The sequence below is a fragment of the Tupaia chinensis genome, unplaced genomic scaffold (genome assembly GCF_000334495.1).
Source record: "Tupaia chinensis unplaced genomic scaffold, TupChi_1.0 Scaffold000627_1, whole genome shotgun sequence".
Lineage (NCBI taxonomy): Eukaryota > Metazoa > Chordata > Mammalia > Scandentia > Tupaiidae > Tupaia > Tupaia belangeri.
Genome location: NW_006160147.1, coordinates 2,647,762 through 2,668,062, shown reverse-complemented (window position 1 = coordinate 2,668,062; position 20,301 = coordinate 2,647,762). Strand labels below are relative to the sequence as shown.

General features: G+C 48.1%; 1 protein-coding gene and 1 pseudogene across 9 annotated transcripts in view; both read left to right on the top strand.

Moving 5' to 3' along the window:
• Positions 1-1,502: 1,502 nt before the first annotated feature.
• LOC102479370 (60S ribosomal protein L3 pseudogene) lies at positions 1,503-3,619 on the top strand (annotated as a pseudogene).
• Positions 3,620-19,754: 16,135 nt separating this feature from the next.
• Positions 19,755-20,301, top strand: part of PLEKHA6 (pleckstrin homology domain containing A6) — a 164,663-nt gene continuing 164,116 nt past the window's right edge. For 2 of the 9 annotated variants that reach the window (XM_014591869.2, XM_027776037.1), the window contains exon 1: positions 19,763-20,278. In XM_014591869.2, coding sequence (XP_014447355.1) covers positions 20,196-20,278 — 83 coding nt within the window. In that variant the 5' untranslated portion in view covers positions 19,763-20,195. Of the gene's footprint in view, positions 20,279-20,301 lie in introns of all 9 variants that reach the window. The other 7 variants (XR_003551192.1, XM_027776038.1, XM_027776036.1 and 4 more) reach the window with 7 other exon arrangements.

Below are 20,301 nucleotides of genomic sequence, written 5' to 3'. Positions count from 1 at the left end.
AAAACTCTCCCAAAAAAAAAAAAAAAAAAAAAGAAAGCTGAACTATGTAAGAGAAGGCACTTTGGGGGCCAGCAGATAGCATCATGTTGCTGGACTCCCACATGGCCGACCATGGTTCAAGTCCTGAACCCGGTGGCTTCAAAGTGCCATGCTGGTACTTTGTGTGTGTGTGTGCCAGCCACCAAGATCCCAGGAGGAAAATGGAAAAGAAGGGATTGTGTCGTGGCCAACCCACCCTGGGGCGGGGGTGGGGGATGATTTCTTCCTTTCACTGTCTGTCTTCCAACACTACTGATTATAGCTCAAATCTTGGTGCATGCACTCTATGGCAAAAATCTCTTAAAAAAAAAAAAGAAAAAGACTGGATATACCCATATTCTAAGTGGTGGTGATTTTCAAAACCAAGTTTGAGGAACTAGCAGATGGTGTAGTGGTTATGTTGCTAGACTCCCACATAATTAACTGAAATTAAGAGTCCCAGATGTGGTGACTCTGGGTGCGTGTATGTGCATACCCAAAATTCCAAGAGGAGAATGGAGAAGGGATTGCAGCATGACCATCCCCCCTTGGGGGTGATTTCTTGTTTTCTGTCTTGCTGTCTACCTTTGTCTCTCCGGCAAGCGCACGTAGCCTATGGCAAAAAATCTCAAAAACAGAAACAAAAAAACCCTAGTTTGATTATGAGAAGAATAGCTCCTCTTTGGATCACAAGTTTTACTCTTCAGAAACACCTGCCCACTCTATTCCCCGACTCCTCCATCCCTTTTTATGTTACCTTTTTTTTTTTTTGAGAGGTTTTTGCTGTAGGATGCGTGCACTCGCCAGAAAGCCAGAGACAGGCAAACAGAAAGCAAGAGATTCCCCCCCCCCCAGGGGGGGATGGCCATGCTGCAATTCCTTCTCCATTCTCCTCTCAGGATCTTGGGCATGCATGCACACATGCCTGGTGTGAGTTTAAGCCACTGGGTCCGGGACTCGAACCATGGTCGACTACATGGGAGTCCAGCGACATAGCCTTTTACAGCAACTGCTGGTCCCTCGGTTACTTTTATAATTAACATTCACCATCTCATCTTAAACAGTTTTACTTGTTTTTTTGTTGGCACTCCTCCCTCACTAGTCTGTAAACCCGGTGAGAGCAGGGATCTTGTTTACTCTGAACTCAGAGCCTGGAATGGTGCCTGGTATGTTGTAGTCAATAAGTACTTGTTGAATGAGTTAATAACTTATAAAAATTTTATTCATTATTTTATTTTAGTTGCCAGAGGGTGCAAGTGCTCACCAGAGATACTGTGAGGGAAAGGGAGGAAATAGATCCTAGTGGGGTGTGGCCAAGCAGCCCTAACCCCTTATTCATTTCTCCATGCTGTTAGGATTTGGGGCACGCACGGACATGCATCCATTGTGTCTTTTAAGCCACTGGGCCTAGGATTCGGGCTTTGATCAGTAATGTGGGAGCAGTCTGGCTTCCTTAACCCACTAGGCTATGGGGCCAACCCACTTTTTTCTTTTTTTTTAGAATTAAAAAAGTACAAGTTAATTTTGGTGCAAAATATTCTGAAACCCATGCATTGTTTGAAATACTTTGTTTTGCTCTACTGGCGAGTGTTGGCGGTGAGATATTTCACAGGAAGTTCTCTGCCACCAGATAATGGATCCTTGGGCTTCCTGCCTCGGAAGCACAGCAGCAGGCATCACGGGAAGGCAAAGAGCTTCCCCAAGGGTGACCCTTCCAAGCCCGTGCACTTCACAACCTTTCTGGGGTACAGGCTGGCATGACCCACATCATGTGAGAAGTGGATAGGCTAGGGCCCAAGGTGAACAAGAAGGAAATAGTGAAAGCTGACCATTGTAGAGATGCCACCCACGGTGGTCATGGGCATTGTGGGCCACGTGGAAACTCCTCGAGGCCTCCGGACGTTCAGGACTCTCTTGGCTGAGCGTATCAGTGATGAGTGCAAGAGGTTCTTCTATAAGAACTGGCATAAGTCTAAGAAGGCCTTCACCAAGTACTGCAAGAACTGGCAAGATGACAATGGCAAGAAGCAGGTGGAGAAGGACTTCAGCAGCATGAAGATGTACTGCCAGGTCATCCGCATCATCGCCCACACCCAGATGCGCCTGCTTCCCCTGTGCCAGAAGAAGGCCCACCTGATGGAGATCCAGGTGAATGGGGGCACTGTGGCTGAGAAGCTAGACTGGGTCCTGGAGCAGCTGGAGCAGCGGGTCCCTGTGAACCAAGTGTTCGGGCAGGATGAGATGATTGATGCCATGGGAGTGATCAAGGGCAAAGGCTACAGAGGGGTACCAGTTGCTGGCATACAAAGAATCTGCCCCACAAGACCCACTGAGGCCTGCACACAGTTGCCTGAATTGGGGCATGGCATCCTGCCCATGTGGCCTTCTCTGTGGCACGGGCTGGGCAGAAAGGCTACCATCTCTGGACTGAGATCAACAAGATCTACAAAATCGGCCAGGGCTACCTCATCAAGGACTGCAAACTGATCAAGAACAAAGCCTCGGGGGCTGGCAGGTGGCATGGTGGTTAAGGCAGCTGGACACCCACATGGCTGACTGTGGTTCAAGTCCTGGACCTGGCAGCTTGCTTTCTCACTTTCCTTCTCTCTCACTGTCTCTGGTCAACTTCAAACAAATAAAATATAAGATAATGACAATGAGTAAAATTAAATAAAAAATAATTCTTTAAAAAAATAAAAGAACAACGCCTCCACCGATTACAGCCTGACAAGAGCATCAACCCCCTGGGTGGCTTTGTTCACTATGGTGAAGTGACCAACGACTTCATTATGTTGAAAGACTGCATGGTGGAAACCAAGAAGCGAGTGCTCACTCTGTAAGTCCTTGCTGGTGCAGACCATACGGCAGGCCCTGGAGAAGATCGACCTCAAGTTCATCGGCACCGCCTCCAAGTTGGGCCATGGCCACTTTCAGAGTGTGGAGGAGAAGAAAGCATTCATGGGACCACTTAAGGACCGAATTGCAAAGGAGGAAGGAGCTTAAGATGAGCAGACCCGGCAGCTGGTGGCATCTCAATAAAGGCTTTCTAGTGAAGGAAAACAAAACAAAAGAACTTCGTTTTAAAATTTAAATGTGGCAGAACCTCATTGCAGAATAAGAGCTTTGAATGTGTTCATATCTTTCCTGAAGTCACCTCTTGTGTGTCCTTTAAGCTTCATCAGCACAGTCATGTCTGACTAGAAATGAATGTGCCACCATCACAGCTAATGCAGAACCACAGAATGTCAAGATCCTTAGAGAAAAGCTGCAATAAACTCTAACTAAATTTGTAGAATGTAATTACAAATTTCAATTTGGCTAGGGATACCACTACATCAATTAATTTGAGTGTTATTAATAGGATACATGTTAATTTATGAATTTAATATGTGAGTAAATCAGCTGAGACCTTTCCCTGAATTAATATGCAGATGCTCCTCAACCTATGATGGGGTTACACCCTGAAAAGCCATTGTAAGCTGAAGATACCCTAAGTCAAAAGTGCATTTAATGCACTCCACTTACCAAACACCATAGCTTAGGCTAGCCTGCCTTAAAGGGGCTCGGGACACGTGCATTAGCCTACAGTTGGGCAAATTAATCTAACATGAAGTGGTATTTTATAATAAAGTGCTGAATATCTCATGTAATTTGTTGAATACTGTAGCAAAAGTGAAAACCAAAATGGTTGTATGACTACCTCAAGTACAGTTTCTACTGACTGTGAATTGCTTTTTCTTATAAAGTCAAAAAAATGGTAAGTCAAACCACTAAGTGGAGACCATCTGGACTGTATTGGAGTTCAGAATCCCCACCCCAACAGGAGTGTAACTTCTACTTTCTTTATTGACTTTGAGTTTTTAGCAATACTCTGTAGATTCCACCAGATGGCGTGGCTTACCACCTTGGAGTGCCTGACGGATGCCTGCTATCATTAGTCTGATAGCTGTTGGCTCCTACAGTGTACAAACAAGCTGGAAGATTACCCTGCCCTGCCTATTTCAGACTTGCCTGGGCCCTTGTGACTCCACCTTTCTGTGGTCACTACCTGGAGGGGGGTGGCTGTACCTTGTGGGAGCACCAAGACCTGAATCTGATCAGGATTGTACATGTGACTGGCCTGGAATGAGGAAGAAAGGCTCAAGAACTGTTGGGCTGGGGTTTTGCACTGGTGTTGCCTGTTTTCCCTGGAGCTAATAGCCACGGCCAGGTAGATAGCAAGGGTTGCCCTTTGGTAGGCTGGTATTGGTGTCACCTGGGCTGAAATCAAACCCAGGCAAGGGGCTGTCCCTGAGCCACGTGCAGGTGTGCAGAATAGAGGGCCACCGTGTCTTATAATTTCCTGCGTGGACTGAGGCAGCTAGCTGTGTTGCTGTGATGCTTTTTCTCCCTTTTATTTCTGCTGGATTTGACTTAGTAGAGAGGGTAGGGGTGTCTTTGTACCTCGAGTACAAAAAGAATTCACATCTTCTGGACATTCACCTCTGAACAGGTTACCTTCCCCAAGGCAGCCTGCCAAAAGGTACAGTTGGTTTGGGATGTCCCAGTGTTGCCGGAGGGAAGGTACTTTTTTAGAGGAATATTGAATTACAGAAGAAAGGTCCTGCTGGGAAGTCAGAGTGGAAGCAGGTACTTAAAAAAAAAAAAAAACTAGTATTTTTAAAAATTATTTTATTTAGCTTTATTTATTTATTTTAATTTGACCAGAGAGGGACAGAGAGAAGAGAGAGGAAGAGGGAGGAGAGAGGAAAAGTGAAAAGGCAAGCCGCCAGGGCCAGAACTCACAATCGGGCCATGTGGGAGTCCAGCATCCTTAACCACCTTGCCACCTGCCAGTCCCACAGGTGCATGATTTTTGGAGTTAATGTCTCAGGTTGTTTCAAACAGGATGACAAGTTAAACTTTTGTCCCCCCCCCCCAGCTTTTTTAAAGAGGCTTCTGCCTTAGGGCACATGCACTCACTGGGGAGATGGAGACAGAGAGGGAAAATGAGAAATCATCCCCCAGAGGGGATGGGATGCGGCAATCCCTTATCCATTCTCCTCCTGGGATCTTAGGCACGCATGCACACATGCCTGGCATGATTGTTCAAGCCACCAGGTCTGGGACTTGACCCACCATTGGCCATGTGGGAGTCCAGGGAATAACAGCTACACTATGTGCTGGCCCTGCCCATGTCCCTTCTTAACCTTTCCACTCACTATAAGCCTCCTCAGCGTCCTTGAGGGACATCTACCTCCCTTGATGAGGTTTCATCTCCCCTCCAAAGGCTTCCCTGGTGAGGGCTCCATCTCTGTCTCCAGAGTTCTTCACCTTTTTCCCATGTGAGAGCCCTGGGTACCTTACAACAGTATGCTTCCATTTCCCCCGTCCTGTCCCTTGTACTCTTGTGGTAACTTTGTTCTTTTTCTCTGTTTTTGAATTGCTCACCAGAAAAAGGGAGAGAAAGCACTCCCCAGTGGGGCGTGGCCACCCACAGTCCTTTCTCATTCTCTTCTTCCTGTTGGGATTTGGGCATGAACATTCAGGCACCTGGCATGTTTTCAAGCTCCTGGGGTCAGCCATGTGGAATCTGGCTCCCTTAACCACAAAGTTACACTTAACCAAAGTTACAGGGCTTGCTTCCCTTTTTTTATTAAGAGAAATTTTTGCTATAGGGTGTGTGCACTCCCCAGAGGGACAAACTGAGAAATCACCCCCCAAGGGGAATGGCTATGCCACAATCTCTTCTTCTCCATTCTCCTCTCAGGATTTTGGGCATGCATGCACAGGCACCGGCATGAATTTTAAGCTGCCTGGTCCGAGACTAGAATCGTGGTCAATTGTGTGTAAGTTCAGCAATGTAACCATTACGCCATCTACTGGTCCCAGGGGCTAACTTCCTTAAACACTAGGTTATGGGGCCCATCCTCTTTTTTTTTTTTTTTCTAGAGAGGTTTTTGCTATAGGGCACGAACACTCACACTCACTGGAAAGACAGAGAGACAGAGAGAGAGAAAGCAAGAATCAATTACCCTCTAAGGGGGAATGGCCACATTGCAATCCCTTCTCCTCCCTTCTCTGTCAAGGGGAAGGTGCTGTAGAGAAAAGGCAGGAAGGCCGGCTATTGGAGGCACGTTAGGGACTGGCTGATAGGCTGGGTGGGAGTTCCATGGGCTTGAGAAGTGCAGTGGATGGTAAGGCTATGTGGGGTCTAATGACAGTCCTTTGGGTGACATGCTTTCTTCATTCTACATAAGGTGACAAGCCATCAGGGGAGTGACATGGTCAGATGGATTTTTTTTTTTGAATAATCCTTGGGCCATTTCGTGAGTGGGCTGAACTGAGTAGCAACTAGAATAGGGAGAGCAAATGGAGTGTTCTCGTGCAAGTTAGGTCTGAAGTAATGGATCAACCGAGGGAAAGCTGGACTCTGGCTCGCTAGCTGGGGAGAGAGTCACAGAGTCAGCTCTACTGTGCCTGGTCACGAGGGGAGAGGCCAGGTTAGCCACTGAGACGGGATTCTGAAAGGAGCAGGCTGGAGCGGGAGAATAGAATTGTTGGATAACTGACCATTTCAGCATCATTTAAGCATTTTTTTCATTTTATTTTTTTAAATAATTATTTTATTCAACTTTATTTATTTATTTATTTTTATTTGACTAGTGAAGGACAGAGAGAGAGAGAGAGAGAGAGAGAGGAAAAGTGAGAAAGCAAGCCATGAGATTCGGGACTTGATCTGCAGTCTGCCCCCTTATTTTGTTTTTTAAAGAGTTATTTATTTAATTTTATTTATTTTGATTATTCTTCAATTTGACCAGAGAGAGAGAGAGAAAGAGAGAGAGAGAGAGAAAGAGAGAGAGAGAGAGTGAGAGAGATGGAGAGTAAGAAAGCAAGCCACCAGGTTTGGGACTCGAACCAGGGTCGACCATGCGGGAGTACAACGCCCTAACAACCACACAACCTGCTGGCCCCCATTGTAGCATCTTATTCCCCTTTCTCCATTTGTAGGAAGCAAAGGGAGTGGTGAAATGTCAGAGGCAGGTCTGGAGCAATTTTCTAGAGCTGAAAGTAGCATGGGGGTTTGGAGAGACCCTCGGGTAGCCTGAGTGACACCTTGCTCTGACAAACACCCCTTTTCCCCGCTTTAAACTCCCTTGCCTGTATTTTTCTTCCCAAGTTCAGTCTTCATCAGAAGAAGCCGACCCTTCAAGGAAGTGAAATGGCTAGCGTGAGGAGCATAAGGGGCTGAAGAGCTAAGGATCCTTTGGACTTTCTGGATCCTTTGGACTCCTAGGACTTCACATTTTAAGAAAGTTTTTACAATTTTTATACTTACTGTTTCATTTTTGCAATTTACATGTAGCGTATGTGCTTGAGGTACAATGTGATTTATCAATATAAGAATACGGTGTATAAGGGTTGGCAGGTGGCGTGGTAGTTAATGGCACTGGACTCCCACATGGCCGACAGTGGTTCGAGTCCCAGACCTGGTGGCTTGCTTTCTTACTTTCCCTCTCTCTTTCTCTGTCACTCTGTTCCTCTCTGGTCAAAATGAATAAATAAATAAATAATAAATGGATAAATAAAGTTAAATAAAATAATTCTTAAAAACCATACAGCGTAGGGAACCAGCAGTTAGCGTAATGGCTATGTCACTGGATTCCCACGTAGTCGACCGCGGTTCGCGTCCCGGACCCGGTGGCTTAAAACTCACGCTGGGCGCGTGTGCGTGCGTGCCCAAGATCCCGAGAGGAGAATGGAGGAGAAGGGATTGCGGCGTGACCATCCTCCCTGGGGGGGTGATTTCTCGCTTTCTGTCTTATGTCTCTCTCTGTCTGTCTGGCGAGCGCACGCGCCAAAACCTCTCAAAAAAAAAACCAAACATACAGCGTATAATGATAAAATAAAAATAATTAGTATATCCATCATCTTAATGACTTGATGTAACTCTGCTGGTAACATTTAAGACCCTCTCTTAGTTACTTGGAGGTATACAGTAAGTAATTAACTGTACTCACCCCCCTGTATTTGTGACACTAGACATTGTCGCTTCTATCTATTTGTGGTTTTGTATTTGTTAATCGACATTCCTCTGTTTTTTTTTTTTGGAGTGTTTTCTGCTATAGGGCACATGTACTTGCCAAAAAGATAGAGACAGAGAGACAAAAAGTGAGAAATCACCTCCCAGAGGGAATGGCCACACCGCAATTTCTTCTTCTCCATTCTTCTCTTGGGCTCTTGGGCACACACACACACATGCCTGGAGTGAATTTAAGCCACTGGGTCCGGGACTCAAACTGTGGTGGACCACATGGGGATCCAGTGACATAGCCATTATGCCAACCACCGGTCCCAACATTCCTCCGTTTTTAACACCACCCCCATCCTTCCCAGCCACTAGCAGTCATTCTTTCTTTCTCTGCTTAGATGAAGTCATTTTTTTTCGATTTCTACTTCTGAGAGAGAGCATGTGATATTTTTCTTTCTCTGCCTGGTTTATTTCAGTAAACATAATGTCCTCGAGGCTCACTCATTTAACCTCAAATGACATGATTTTATCCTTTTTAATAGCTGCATAGTAAGGAATATGACATTTCTTCCTCCCCAGCTCATGCGTAACTGTTACACATATTTAGTTTAAGAGCTTGATTTATGCCTCTGTTTCCCAGTAGGCCATATACTCTAGAAGAGCCATGTCTTAGTTATTAAGCTCCACTGTCTAGCACCGAACTTGGCTAACTGTCATTAGTTTGTTCATTCAATATCATTTATGAGTACAGCGAGTAGACCCTGTACTGAGAGCTGAATACGCATTTACTCAGCAAATATTTACTGAGCATTTACTGTGTGCTGGGCTCTCGGCCAGGTGCTGGGAGCACAGATTTAAATAAGGCTCCCAGGGTCTCTAGTTTCAGGGAATTCACATTTTATTTTATTTATTTATTTTTGGAAGAGATGTTTGCTGTAGGGTACGTGCACTCACCAGAAAGACAGAGACAGAGAGACAGAAAGTGAGAAATCATCCCTCCGGGGGGATGGCCACACCGCAATTCCTCCTCCTCCTCTCAAGATCTTGGGCACGCACCCACATGCACCCAGTGTGAGTTCAAGTCACTGGGTCCTGGACTCGAACTGCAGTCGACCACGTGGGAGTCCAGCGATGTAGCCATTATACCAACTGCTGGTCCTGGGAATTCACGTTTTAGATGGGGAGTCAAAATCGAAACCCAAACAGCCAACAAGAGAGGGTTTGATAGGGAGACACTTAGGGCATGACTTGAGATAGTGGTTGGGGACGTTGTCACTGAGGGGGTGACGTTTTACCGCGTTCCCGATGGTCTAGTCAGAGGTAGTGGGATGCCTGGTAACATCCATGGAGATGGAATAGGCAGAGGACGTGCATGTCCGAAGCCCAAGGGACCGGTCAGACTCCGAATATAGAAACCAGCAGTGTACAGATGGACCAGGGACCAGCAGATGGCGGAATGGTTTCTTCGCTGGACTTCCTCGCAGTCGACCACAGTCGAGTCCCAGACCCAGCAGAGAGACGTCAGTAGAGTACAGTACAGAAAAGGGCTGAGGGCCGAGTTTGGATACGAACGTTTGCGGGTAAGCCGAGGAGAAGCAGCCAGCCTGGCGCTGAGCAGGACCAGTCAGAAAGCAGCAGGTAAGCCAGGAGGACGTGGCCTCACTGAGGCCTAGAGAAACTGCGCTCCGTGCCAAGGGGCCAGCTGCGTCAAACGCTGCCGAGTAGAATGGAGACAGTCAAGGGGACCCAGGGGCCAGCTGGTGGCTCGGTGTGGATGCCGTGCTCCGCCATGCCGGCCCCGGGGGAAGGTCCTGGGTCTGTGTCCCGGGGCCTCTCTGTGCACCACGGGCACGTACATGCCTGCGGTCCAGGCTGGCTGGGGCTGCGCAGGGGCGGAGGTCCTTACTGAGGGTTCCTGTCTCTCTGCCTCTCATGGAATAAAGAAACTTAAAAATGTTTTAATTTAAAATAAAATAAGTGGAGCTTTAAAAGACAGCTTAGTCCTGTTTCCGAGGCTCCATGTAGTGGAGAGAAACGGCAGCTCCCGTGCAGCGATGGTGCCGTGGCGCCAGCAGCACTGGGAGAAGTGGTTGGGGAAGAGTTCTCCAGGCTGAGGACACAGGTGCAGTCACCGAACTGCAGGGCTTTGGAGTGGGGAGACCAACGGAGGCATGAGCTGCAGGAAGGAGGGCGAACCAGGGCCTTCACATGTGTGGGAGAGGTCACCTCAGAAGAGCGGGCTGATCCTGGTAGGAAGTACCTACCTTTGCTAGAATCATTTTAGCCATTTTTCAAGGAGTTGTGGGGGACAGAAACCAGACTGTGAGTAATTGGGCGACAAAGAACAAGACATCCCAAGCTTGGAGTGAAAGGAAGGGTGAGGGTGATATGGCAGTGAGGGTGGAATAAGGGTTTTTTTTTTAATTATGTTATTTAAATTTATTTATTTATTTATTTTAATTTGACCAGAGAGGGACAGAGTGAGTGAGTAAGAGGGAAAGTGAGAAAACAAGTCACTGAACCGCGGAACTCCAATTACGGAACTCCAACCACGGGACTCCAACTGCGGGACTCAAACCGCGGTTGGCCATGTGAGAGTCCAGCACCCCTACTATACCACTTGGTGACCCCAAGTTTGGGTTTTGCAGGAGGATTTTTTTTTCTTTTTCAGAATTATTTATTTGGGGCCAGCAGGCGACATTTAAAAATATATATATTTATTTAATTTTGGGACCAGTAGATTGTATAATGTTTATATCACTGGACTTCCATGTAGTCAACTGTGGTTCAAGTCCTGGACCTAGCGGCTTAAAACTCACTCCAGGTGCATGTGCATGCATGTTCAAGATCTTGAGAGGAAAATAGAGAAGGGATGGCAGTGTGGCCATCCCCCCTGGGGGTGATTTCTCACTTTCTGTCTCTCTGTCTCTGCCTCTTCAGTGACTGAACATGCCCTCTAGCAAAAAAATCTCTCTAAGAAAAAAAAAAGAAGAATTATTTATTTAACTTTATCATTGTTATTTTTTAATTTGTCACAGGGCATGCACACTCACCAGAGAGGCAGACAGAGAGATAGAGAGACAGAGACAGAGAGAAAGTGAGAAAGCAAGCCACAAGGTCCTGGACTCAAACCACTGTCAACCATTTGAGAATCCAGCACCTTAACCACAATGCCACCTGATGGCCCCATGTTTCTTTTCTTTTTCTTTTTCTTTTTTTTTTGGAGAGGTTTTTTGCTATAGGGCGCATGTGCTCGCCAGAAAGACAGAGAGACACACAGAGACAGAAAGCGAGAAATCACCCCCCGGGAGGATGGTCACACCACAATCCCTTCTCCATTCTCCTCCTGGGATCTTGGGTATGCACACAAACGTGCCCTGCGTGAGTTTATGCCACCGTGTCCGGGACTCGAACCGCGACATAGCCATTACGCTAACTGCTGGTCCCCTGCCTTGTTTTATTTTTATTGGTAGAAGTCTTGAGCTTAGTTATCAGCTTGAAGGAAAAGAGTAGAAATGAAGGAGAGTTTGAAAGTACAGAGAGGAGATAATTCATGGAGGAAATTTCTGAGGAGCTGGTAAGGGAGGGGCCATTGTAGGGACAGGGACATACAGAAACTTAAGCTTCAGGTAGAAGGAAAGACAGGCAGGTGTGTAGAAACACAGGATTGTAGCAGTAGGCTTAGGAAGACCAAAGTGAAGGTGCTGCAGGTTAAGGCTATTCTTTTCTGATTGCCTTAATTTTCTCTTGGAATAATGTGAAGGTCACCTCTGAGAGTGATTGTAGACACAGCAAGAGGCATGTGGAAGGCTGGAGAGTACAACATTATAGGGGCTTCAATTTATTTAATGCCTCTAATGGCTTGGCATGATGTTTTTCTGGGCACATAGCAGAAAAGTGGACGGATTAATCCAGAGTAGAGTTTTGCAGCATGGGTCCAGCTGAGGGCAGGTGGACAAAGACAGTGCGGGGGAGTGACAGCCACGGGTTTGCACTACACAGTGCAAGAAGTGGACAAGGTCTTGGAGGATAGACTAGGAAGAAATTCAAGGAGTACTGTAGGAGGGGAAGGAATGGGTGTAGAGGGAAGAAAGGAACGAAGAATAAATTAGAGTTTATGTTCTCCAAGTCAGAGCGGATCCGGGAGTATGGCCTTGGGTGTGAGCAGCCTATTGGAGTGGAGGTGAGTCTCCCTGAAGTTGAGGATAGCGAGCTATCATGAAGCTAGGACAATCCATAGTTCCTTCTGTCACCCTGAAATCACCCAGCATGAGAGGCAGGTCGGGGGGAGAGGAGGATGCGTGCGAGTGGGAGCCGGGGTTCTTTACGAGTGGAGAGAACTGACCAGCAGGCTGAGCATGGCAGAGACCAGCGGGGATGGAGCTGGCTAGCCAAAGGCAGGTTTTTGCATAGAATGGCACCGTGTAAGTTTGTTGAACTACACTGAAGTGCTGTGTTAGTTCCAGGAAATGCCAGCGTCAGCACCAGCTGCCATTTTCTAGAAAAATCCCAGGGCAGAGATTAAAGTCAGCTCAGAAAGAGCAATGCTCACCTAAGTGGTGGAGCTGAGGAGAGACCCAGAGAAGTACCAGTAGGTAGATGACTGGGCCGTCCTGGCTCCACCCAGCCCACATCACGTGTCCTGACAATTTCGACCCTCTCCTCCCCCTCTGGGAGCTCAGTGCTAGCTTGCTGCACCATGACACAGTCCTGGCAGGAGAATCGGCCAGCATTGTGGGCTGGCGGCATTCCCAGGAGAAGCCAGAGCAGAGGCTTTGAGAGATGGAGCTGAAGGAAGCACTTCTCCATGGCGGGCAAGGGCTCATTACGCTAAATGATCATCTTCCCAGGCCCGTTCTCAAATCAACCTGAAAATCCCCTGAGCTGGCACCAGCAGATGGCGTAATGGTTACGTTGCTGGACTTCCACGTAGTTGACTGCAGTTCAAGTCCGGACCTGGCAGCTTAAAACTCATGCTGGGCACAGTGAGTGCATGCCCAGGATCCTGAGAGGAGAATGGAGAAGGGATTACAGGGTGGCCATCCCTCCTGGGGGGTAATTTCTCACTTTCTGTCTCTCTGTCTCTCCGGTGAGTGCACACGCCCTAGAGCAAAAATCTCTTTAATAATAATAAAATAACTTGAGCTGTCTCTCTGCCATTCACACAGGAGTCCAAGTCTCCACTCAGCCCTTCTAGAACAGGCAGCACCCACAGTCCTGCCCCTGTGAGTGATGTGAATACACACGAGGCGCACGCACTCCAGGACGCCGCTCCCTCTTGTCCTCCTCCTTCACTCGCCGCTTTTACTCAGTCTCCCTCGCAGGTTCCCTCTCGCTAACTTGACTTCTGACAGTCGGAGAGCCCCAGTCTCCGCCTGGGTCTCCACGTCCTCCCTACCTACACTCATTTCCTTGCGGTCTCAGCCAGCCTCAAGCCGGTAATACCATCTGAAACCTAATCACTGAAAATTACCAAGTGCATCTCTCTACCCCAAGGCAGATCTAGTCTTCCATATCGGGTCACTGCATCTCCACCCTAACTCGCTCAGAACTAAACTTCCAGCTGCCCCCTCTCTGGCCATCCCTGCGCGCCCTTCAGCCTACCCCATCTCAGTGGAGGGCAACTCTGTCCTTCCAGTCGCTCAGAAGAAAGACCTTGGAGTCAGTCCATATAGAAGCACGACTTTAACAAGCAACCCACCTGCCTGGGCCCTGGTGAAGTCACAAGCCCTTATCATCTCCTGCAAAGCCAGCGGAGATGGGGCCGTCTGCCTTTCTTTGCTTCCTAGTTCTTGTAAGAGAATCAGTAGTGGCCACTGACCTTGCCTGCAGGAGAGGGGAACTATTAAACATAGCACCGATAAAGATGACTGTTGTGGTTATTTTATAGAGTGGAAGAATCTGTGATAAACTTCTTGTAACTGTGTGAGGTCTCTTGGCCTTTTTTTTTTTTTTTTTTTTTTTTAAGAGAGATTTTTGCTATAGGGCATGTGTACTCAGCCCGAGACACAGAGAGAGAGACAGAAAGTGAGAAGTAACCCTCCCGGGGGGAGGGTAGCCATACTGCAGTCCCTTCTCCTCCATTCTCCTCTCCAGATTTTGAGCATGCACACACACACACATACCTAGCATGAATTTCATGCCTCCAGGACTCGAACCATGGTCAGACATGTGGGAGTCCAATGACGTAACCATTACACCCTCTGCTGGTCCTGGCCCAGTATGTTGAAATAATAACACCAACGTCCAGGAATAGAGCTTCCTACTGTTCAGGCATTCAGGAGCCTGCTGCCTTGAGCCTCTGATTTTTCCCAATTCAGGAGTTAATGGGTACCCTGTCCTCTGCTTCTCTGGTCCCAGCTCTGCTGTGGAAAGGCTGTGAGTCCGGGTGCTTTCTCAGGGTCCCAGTTCTCCAGTATCCTCTGTGGAAAAAGTACCACTTTGGACTCGATGGTAATTAAACCCCTTTCTTGATCTAATATAGTTTTCATGAAAGGGAAGAGTTCCCGTTCCTGAGTCACTAGAACAGATGGGATTATCTCATCGGCTTTCTCGGCACAAAAAAGAAACAGGCATTGTCTGGTGACCTTGGTATTGGCCAAGTTTTTTTTAGTTGTCAGGACTTTTTAATTGTTAGGGACAGAAACTCAATTCAAAGTGGCTTAAGCAAATAAGGGTGTTTATTGGTACCTAGAACCAGAAATTTGGGGATGAAGCCTCTTCTGGCCAGCAAGTCCCAGAGCTGGAAGGAGGACCCTGCCTCCCCATCTTCTAGCTCCACTTTCTCCTGTGATGGCTCCACTTTCAGGTGGGCTCTCCTTACACGTGAGCCCAGCAGGGCCAAATGGGGCCTGCAACCTTCATCAAGGGAAAAGGGGACTTTTCCTAAGAATTTTGGGATCTTTTTAAAAGCAAGTCTTGGGACCAGCAGGTGGTGTGGTGGTCAAGGCATTTGACACCTCCATGTCTGACACACCATGGCTGACCATGGTTTGAGTGCTGAACCTGGTGGCTTGCTTTCTTACTTTCCCTCTATCTGTGTATGTGTGTGTGTGTGTGTGTGTGTGTGTCTGTGTGTGTGTGTCTTTCTGGTCAAATTAAAAGAAATGAATGAATAAATACAATTAAATAAAATAATTTTTAAAAAAAGCAAGTCTTATTGCCATGGTCTAAGACAAGTGTTCTTTCTGGAAGCAGTCACTATGGGCAGGGCAGTGGAGAGTAACCAGCTCCAGTCCACCCAGCCCACCCAGGCTCAGTTAACAGGCAATTCAGGAGGCTCTTAGCAGAAGAAGGGAGAATGGATATTGGGCAAATGAAAATAATAGACATTTCAGTCCTTATTGTGATTTTCTTATGGGTACTGTATTAATTTCCCATGGCTATTGTGACAAATGACCACAAACTGAGAAGTTTAAAACAATAGAAATTGGGACCAACAGGTGGCATGGTATTTAAGGTGTTGAACTCTCACATGGCTGATACCAATTCGAGTCCTAGACCCAGCGGCTTGAAAATCATGCTGAGTGCATTTGTGGGCACCCACAATCGCAAGAGGTGAATGAAGGAGAAGAAAATGTAGCATGGGCATCTCCCTGGGGGAAGGGGAGGGTGAGTTCTCACTTTTCCTCTCTCTGTCTCTCCCCAGCAAGCACATGCGCCCTACGGCAAAAACCTAAAAAATAAATTAAAAAAAGCAAAAGGAATGTGTGCTCTCAGAGTTCTGGAGCCTGACATGGGGGCACGGGCAGGGCTGCCCTCTCTCTGAAGCTCCAGGAGAACTTCCCCTCTTCCTTTGGTGGTTGCCAGCCTTCCCTGATTACGGTCACATCGCTGCTGTCTCTGCCTCTGTGGTCACATTTGTTTCTCCTCTGTCAGGTCTCCTCCGTGTGTCTTGTCATTCCACTCAGGGCCCACCCCGACAATGCAGGGTCATTTCCTCCTCTCAAGGTCCTTAACTTAATTGCATCTGCCAAGGCCATTTTCCAAATGAGGTAACTTTCATAAGTTGCAGGGGTTTGACGTGGATGGCTTTTGGGAGCTGCTTTTCAGCCTGCTACCGGTACCGAAGTGGAAATGGCGTGCTATTTAGACTAAGATTTCAAAAGTGTAGGACAGAGTCAGAATCGTCCCTAAGTATTACTGATATATTTTGTCCACATGCTTTGTTGTCTCTTTTTTTTTTTTTTGAGTTTTAGCATAAGGCATGTGTACTCACCAGTGAGATGGCCATGTGGCAATCCCTTCTCCTCCATTCTCCTCTTGGGATTTTGGGTATGCACACACATGCACCTGGCATGATTTTCAAGCACCAGGTCCAGGTCTCGAACTGTGGCCAGCCGTGTGGGATCCAGTGCCTTAAACCTCACATCACCAGCTGGCCTGCGTTATTACTTTTTTTTTTTCTTGTAATTATTTGTTTAATGAAAAGAGATTAGCCAGTCCGGGACTTGAACTGCAGTCAGCCATGTGGGAGTCCAGCACCACTAAGGCACCTGCTGGCCCCACTCTGTTACTTTCTTTAAAGAATGATTTTATTTAACTTTACTTATTTATTTATAATTTGATCAAAGAGGGACTGAGTGAAGGAGAGAGAGAGAGAGAGTGAGAAAGTAGGCCACCAGGTCCAGGACTCGAACCGCAGTTGGTCATATGGGAGTCCAGCATCCCTAGCCACCATGCCACCTACCAGCCCCTCTATTACCTTTTAATGAGATAAAATAAACCTTGCTGTGAGGAAAAATCACTAAATATCTCATTTTATTGCCAAGCCTGTAAAATTTTCTTTTCTTTCTTTTATTTTTTGGAGAGGTTTTTGCTATAGGGCACGTGCGCTCGCCAGACAGAGAGAGACAGAGAGACAGTGAGAAATCATCCCCCCAGGGGGATGGCCACGCCACAATCCCTTCTCCTCCATTCTCCTCTCGGGATCCTGGGTCCAGACCACAGTCACCAGCCTTGAGAAACACCTGTGAGCTCCATCCCACTGCTAAAGCACAGAACCAGCCCAGCCCCTCCATATCCAGGGATCTAACTGCTGGTCCCAAGTTTTCATTTTAATATATTAACCCTCCTTTCTTCCCCTGGATAATTGTTGCACCAATAACTGTTTTTATTTTGGGATACCTGCTCTTTTTTTCTGCATATCTTTAGCTCTTTTGCTGAACTGACATTACTAGCAATATCAGTAAGGATCGTGATTGATAAGCAAGAACTAGAATGTAAAAAGTCCCTAGTGAGAATACACCAGTGTTAGAAAAACACTTCCAAACCTGATTTCTGATTTCAAACGAGTGAAAAACAAACTCTCCACTGCTGGCCTTTTCTTGTCTAGGTAAATGTTTCGAGGAACCCGAGGGTAGATTAGAGATTAAATGAGAACAGAGTCCTGTGTTGAGATTACCAGGAACCCCCTTCTCAAAGATCATGGTGTAGCACATGTTTTCAAATATTTGTCATTTGTCCCCTAATTCCACCCACATTCAGCCCAGGCAGCCGCCCTTACTGGTTGCTCAGGTTGGACTGGGAATGTGCTGGCTGCTGGTATTTTCCCTCCAGGCGAGGCGTCTCGGCAGCACAGCTGGTGGGTTAGATCCCTGGATACGGAGGGGCTGGGCAGGTGGTTCTGTGCTTTAGCACTGGGCTGAGGCTCACAGGTGTTTCTCAAGGCTGGTGACTGTGGTCTGGGGCCTGGTGAGGAACCTCGACATTTCACATTTCCCCAGCTCAGGAGCTAAGGGGTCCCTGGTCCTCCTGTATGTTTCTCCTGTCAAACACAGGTTTCTCTACTAGAAGTTCAGACCTGGCACCCAGGAACCAACCTGTACATGTCGGCAGAGTTCATTTCCAGTGTTGGAGGCAGAACCGCGTAAGGGAAGGACCTCTGGCTTGACACACTGGTAGGCAGATCCTTCTCAGTCATCACTTCACTTGACCTTGGCCAGCCCCTTCTCTTTTTTGCTCGTTTGCCATATTTAAAGGAAGAGGACGGGGCCGGACACTCTCTCAGGCATCTTCTGTACACACACCTTCCATCAGCTGTACACACGTTACACCCTCCATGGTGAGCATGTGGGATACCAGGAAGGCCCATGGGCTGTTTCTTTTTCCAGAAAGCGCTCCCCCCACACACCCTGATTGCTGATAGTAATATTTATATAGCATGCCCCTAAATAAGGTCCAAAAGTATAGGCTTGTGGTTAGAGGTAAGAATAGTTCCCAGTTATGACCATGCCAGACATTCACCAAACATTAATTGGGTGCCCTGGGCAGGTGCTGAGACTCTGGAGAGGAATAAGATGGAGTCCCTGCCGCAAGAAGCCCAAGGAAGGGGACGGATGAGTAAGTGAAGGAGCCTTACGGTACGATGAGTCCCCTGTAGGGTTATTCATGAGGCCCCATGACAGGGTGGACATACAAATCTGGGTAGAGTCAGGACTGGCTTCCTGGAGTTGGTGACACACAGGCGGATGCTGAAGGGATGTATAGGAGTTACTTTGGCAAAACACAGATCGAATCTCTTAGGGTGTCCCTAAAACGTATGTTCACTCAGCAGACACTGCCAGCTGTCATGTGACACACTGCTATACGAATTTATCTATTCATCTGTTGTCATTTTCAAGTCACCAGGTCCATGGACTTGAACCGTGGTTGACCATGTGGGAATCCAGCGCTCTAACCACACCGCTTTCTTTGAAGACAGGTGTCTCTCCCATTGTGAAATTATTTCCTTGGGTCCAGATTGTGGATTGGAACAGTGTGCACCTACTCGAACCCTGGGCAGGTTCTGAGTAAGCTGGGAAAGCTGAATGGACCCCAACTTGATATAAACCCTGAGATAGCAGGACTGTGGGCTCCACCAATACCATTAAAAAAAAATTTATGTAAGTTTGTTTGTTTGTTTATTTATTTATTTATTTATTTATTTATTTATTTTCAATTTGACCAGAGAGAGACAGCGTGAGGGAGAGAGAAAGAGAGGGAATGTGAGAAAGCAAGATACCAGGTCCGGGACTCAAACCGCAGTCGGCTCTGTGGGAGTCCAACACTCCTAACCACCACGCCACCTGCTGGCTCTGCAGTAACATTTTTGATATATAAGTATGGAAGTCTTATAACCTGCATTTTGTACACAGGACACGTTTTCTTCCTCCTCTTCTTTTTAATATCTTTCCTTTTTCTTTCTCCATTTCTGGTGCAAGTTAAGGGGAATGAGATGGACATAAAAGCTGTTGGTTTGAGTGTTTCTAAGGTCTCCCTGTGATCCTTAGTCAGGGCAGGCTTCCTGGAAGAGGTGCTGGCAAAGAAAAGGGAAGGACTGGCTTGACTAATTAGGCTAGCATCTTGGCTGGAAGAGACTCCTGGGGCCCCTCGCTGCTCAGGCCTTGTCACTCTTCCGTGCATTTGACCTTTGTCCCTCACTAGCCTGCCGAGAGTGGAACCAGGTTTGGTCACTTCCCCTTTTCCGCTCAGTGGACATGCCCCTCAGGTTGGTGATTCAAAGCTCTTTCGGTCAAACTGGTTCCCTGTGCCGAGCGCCTGGCCTCGGGGACCGGCAGGTGCGGGGGCCGGGTTCCCACCGCGGAGTATCCTTTTCGCTTTGGCCCCCCCCCGCCTCGCCCCGCCGCGGTTCAAGTGTAGGCTCGGAGCCGGGAGCCGAGAGGCAACACCCCTTGCTCACACACTGCAACCTGCTCCCTCGGGGAGGATCCTCCGGCTCCTGCTCCGGCGCTGGTCGGTCAGGCTGGCGGGCAGCGGCGAGCGAGGAGGGACAGCCCGGGCGCTGCCGGCTCGCTGCCTGCGGGAGGGCTCGGCGTTCCTCGCCGCGCTAATTGCCCGTCATTAAAGTTGAGCAGACGTCCGAAACGGCGCTGGGAGCAGAGGAGGCAGGTGGTGCCTGGAGCTCGGGCTGCTGGCCGGCCGGGCCAGGGTTAAGCGCTCGCCTGTTCCCTGCTGCACGGCTCGCGGCCAGCTCGCCTTCAGTGAGAAGCCAAAGTCACCGCCGGGGACCCAGGAGGCGGCCGCCAGCCGGGCGGACCCGCACCGGACCCCTCCCCCATCACGGCCTGGAGGTGGAGAGACTGAACGTGGGGGTTCCGGGGCAGGAAGCCCCTCGCCAGCCCGGCGCCTGGGGGCGGAGAGCGACAGGGGCTGCGGGGACATCGAGATGGCCGATGAGATAGACTGGCTGGACTTGCCGGGCCGGTGGACCTACGGGGTTGACAGCGGTGGGAGAATCTTTTTCATCAAGTACGTAGGTCTCTCTCTCCCTT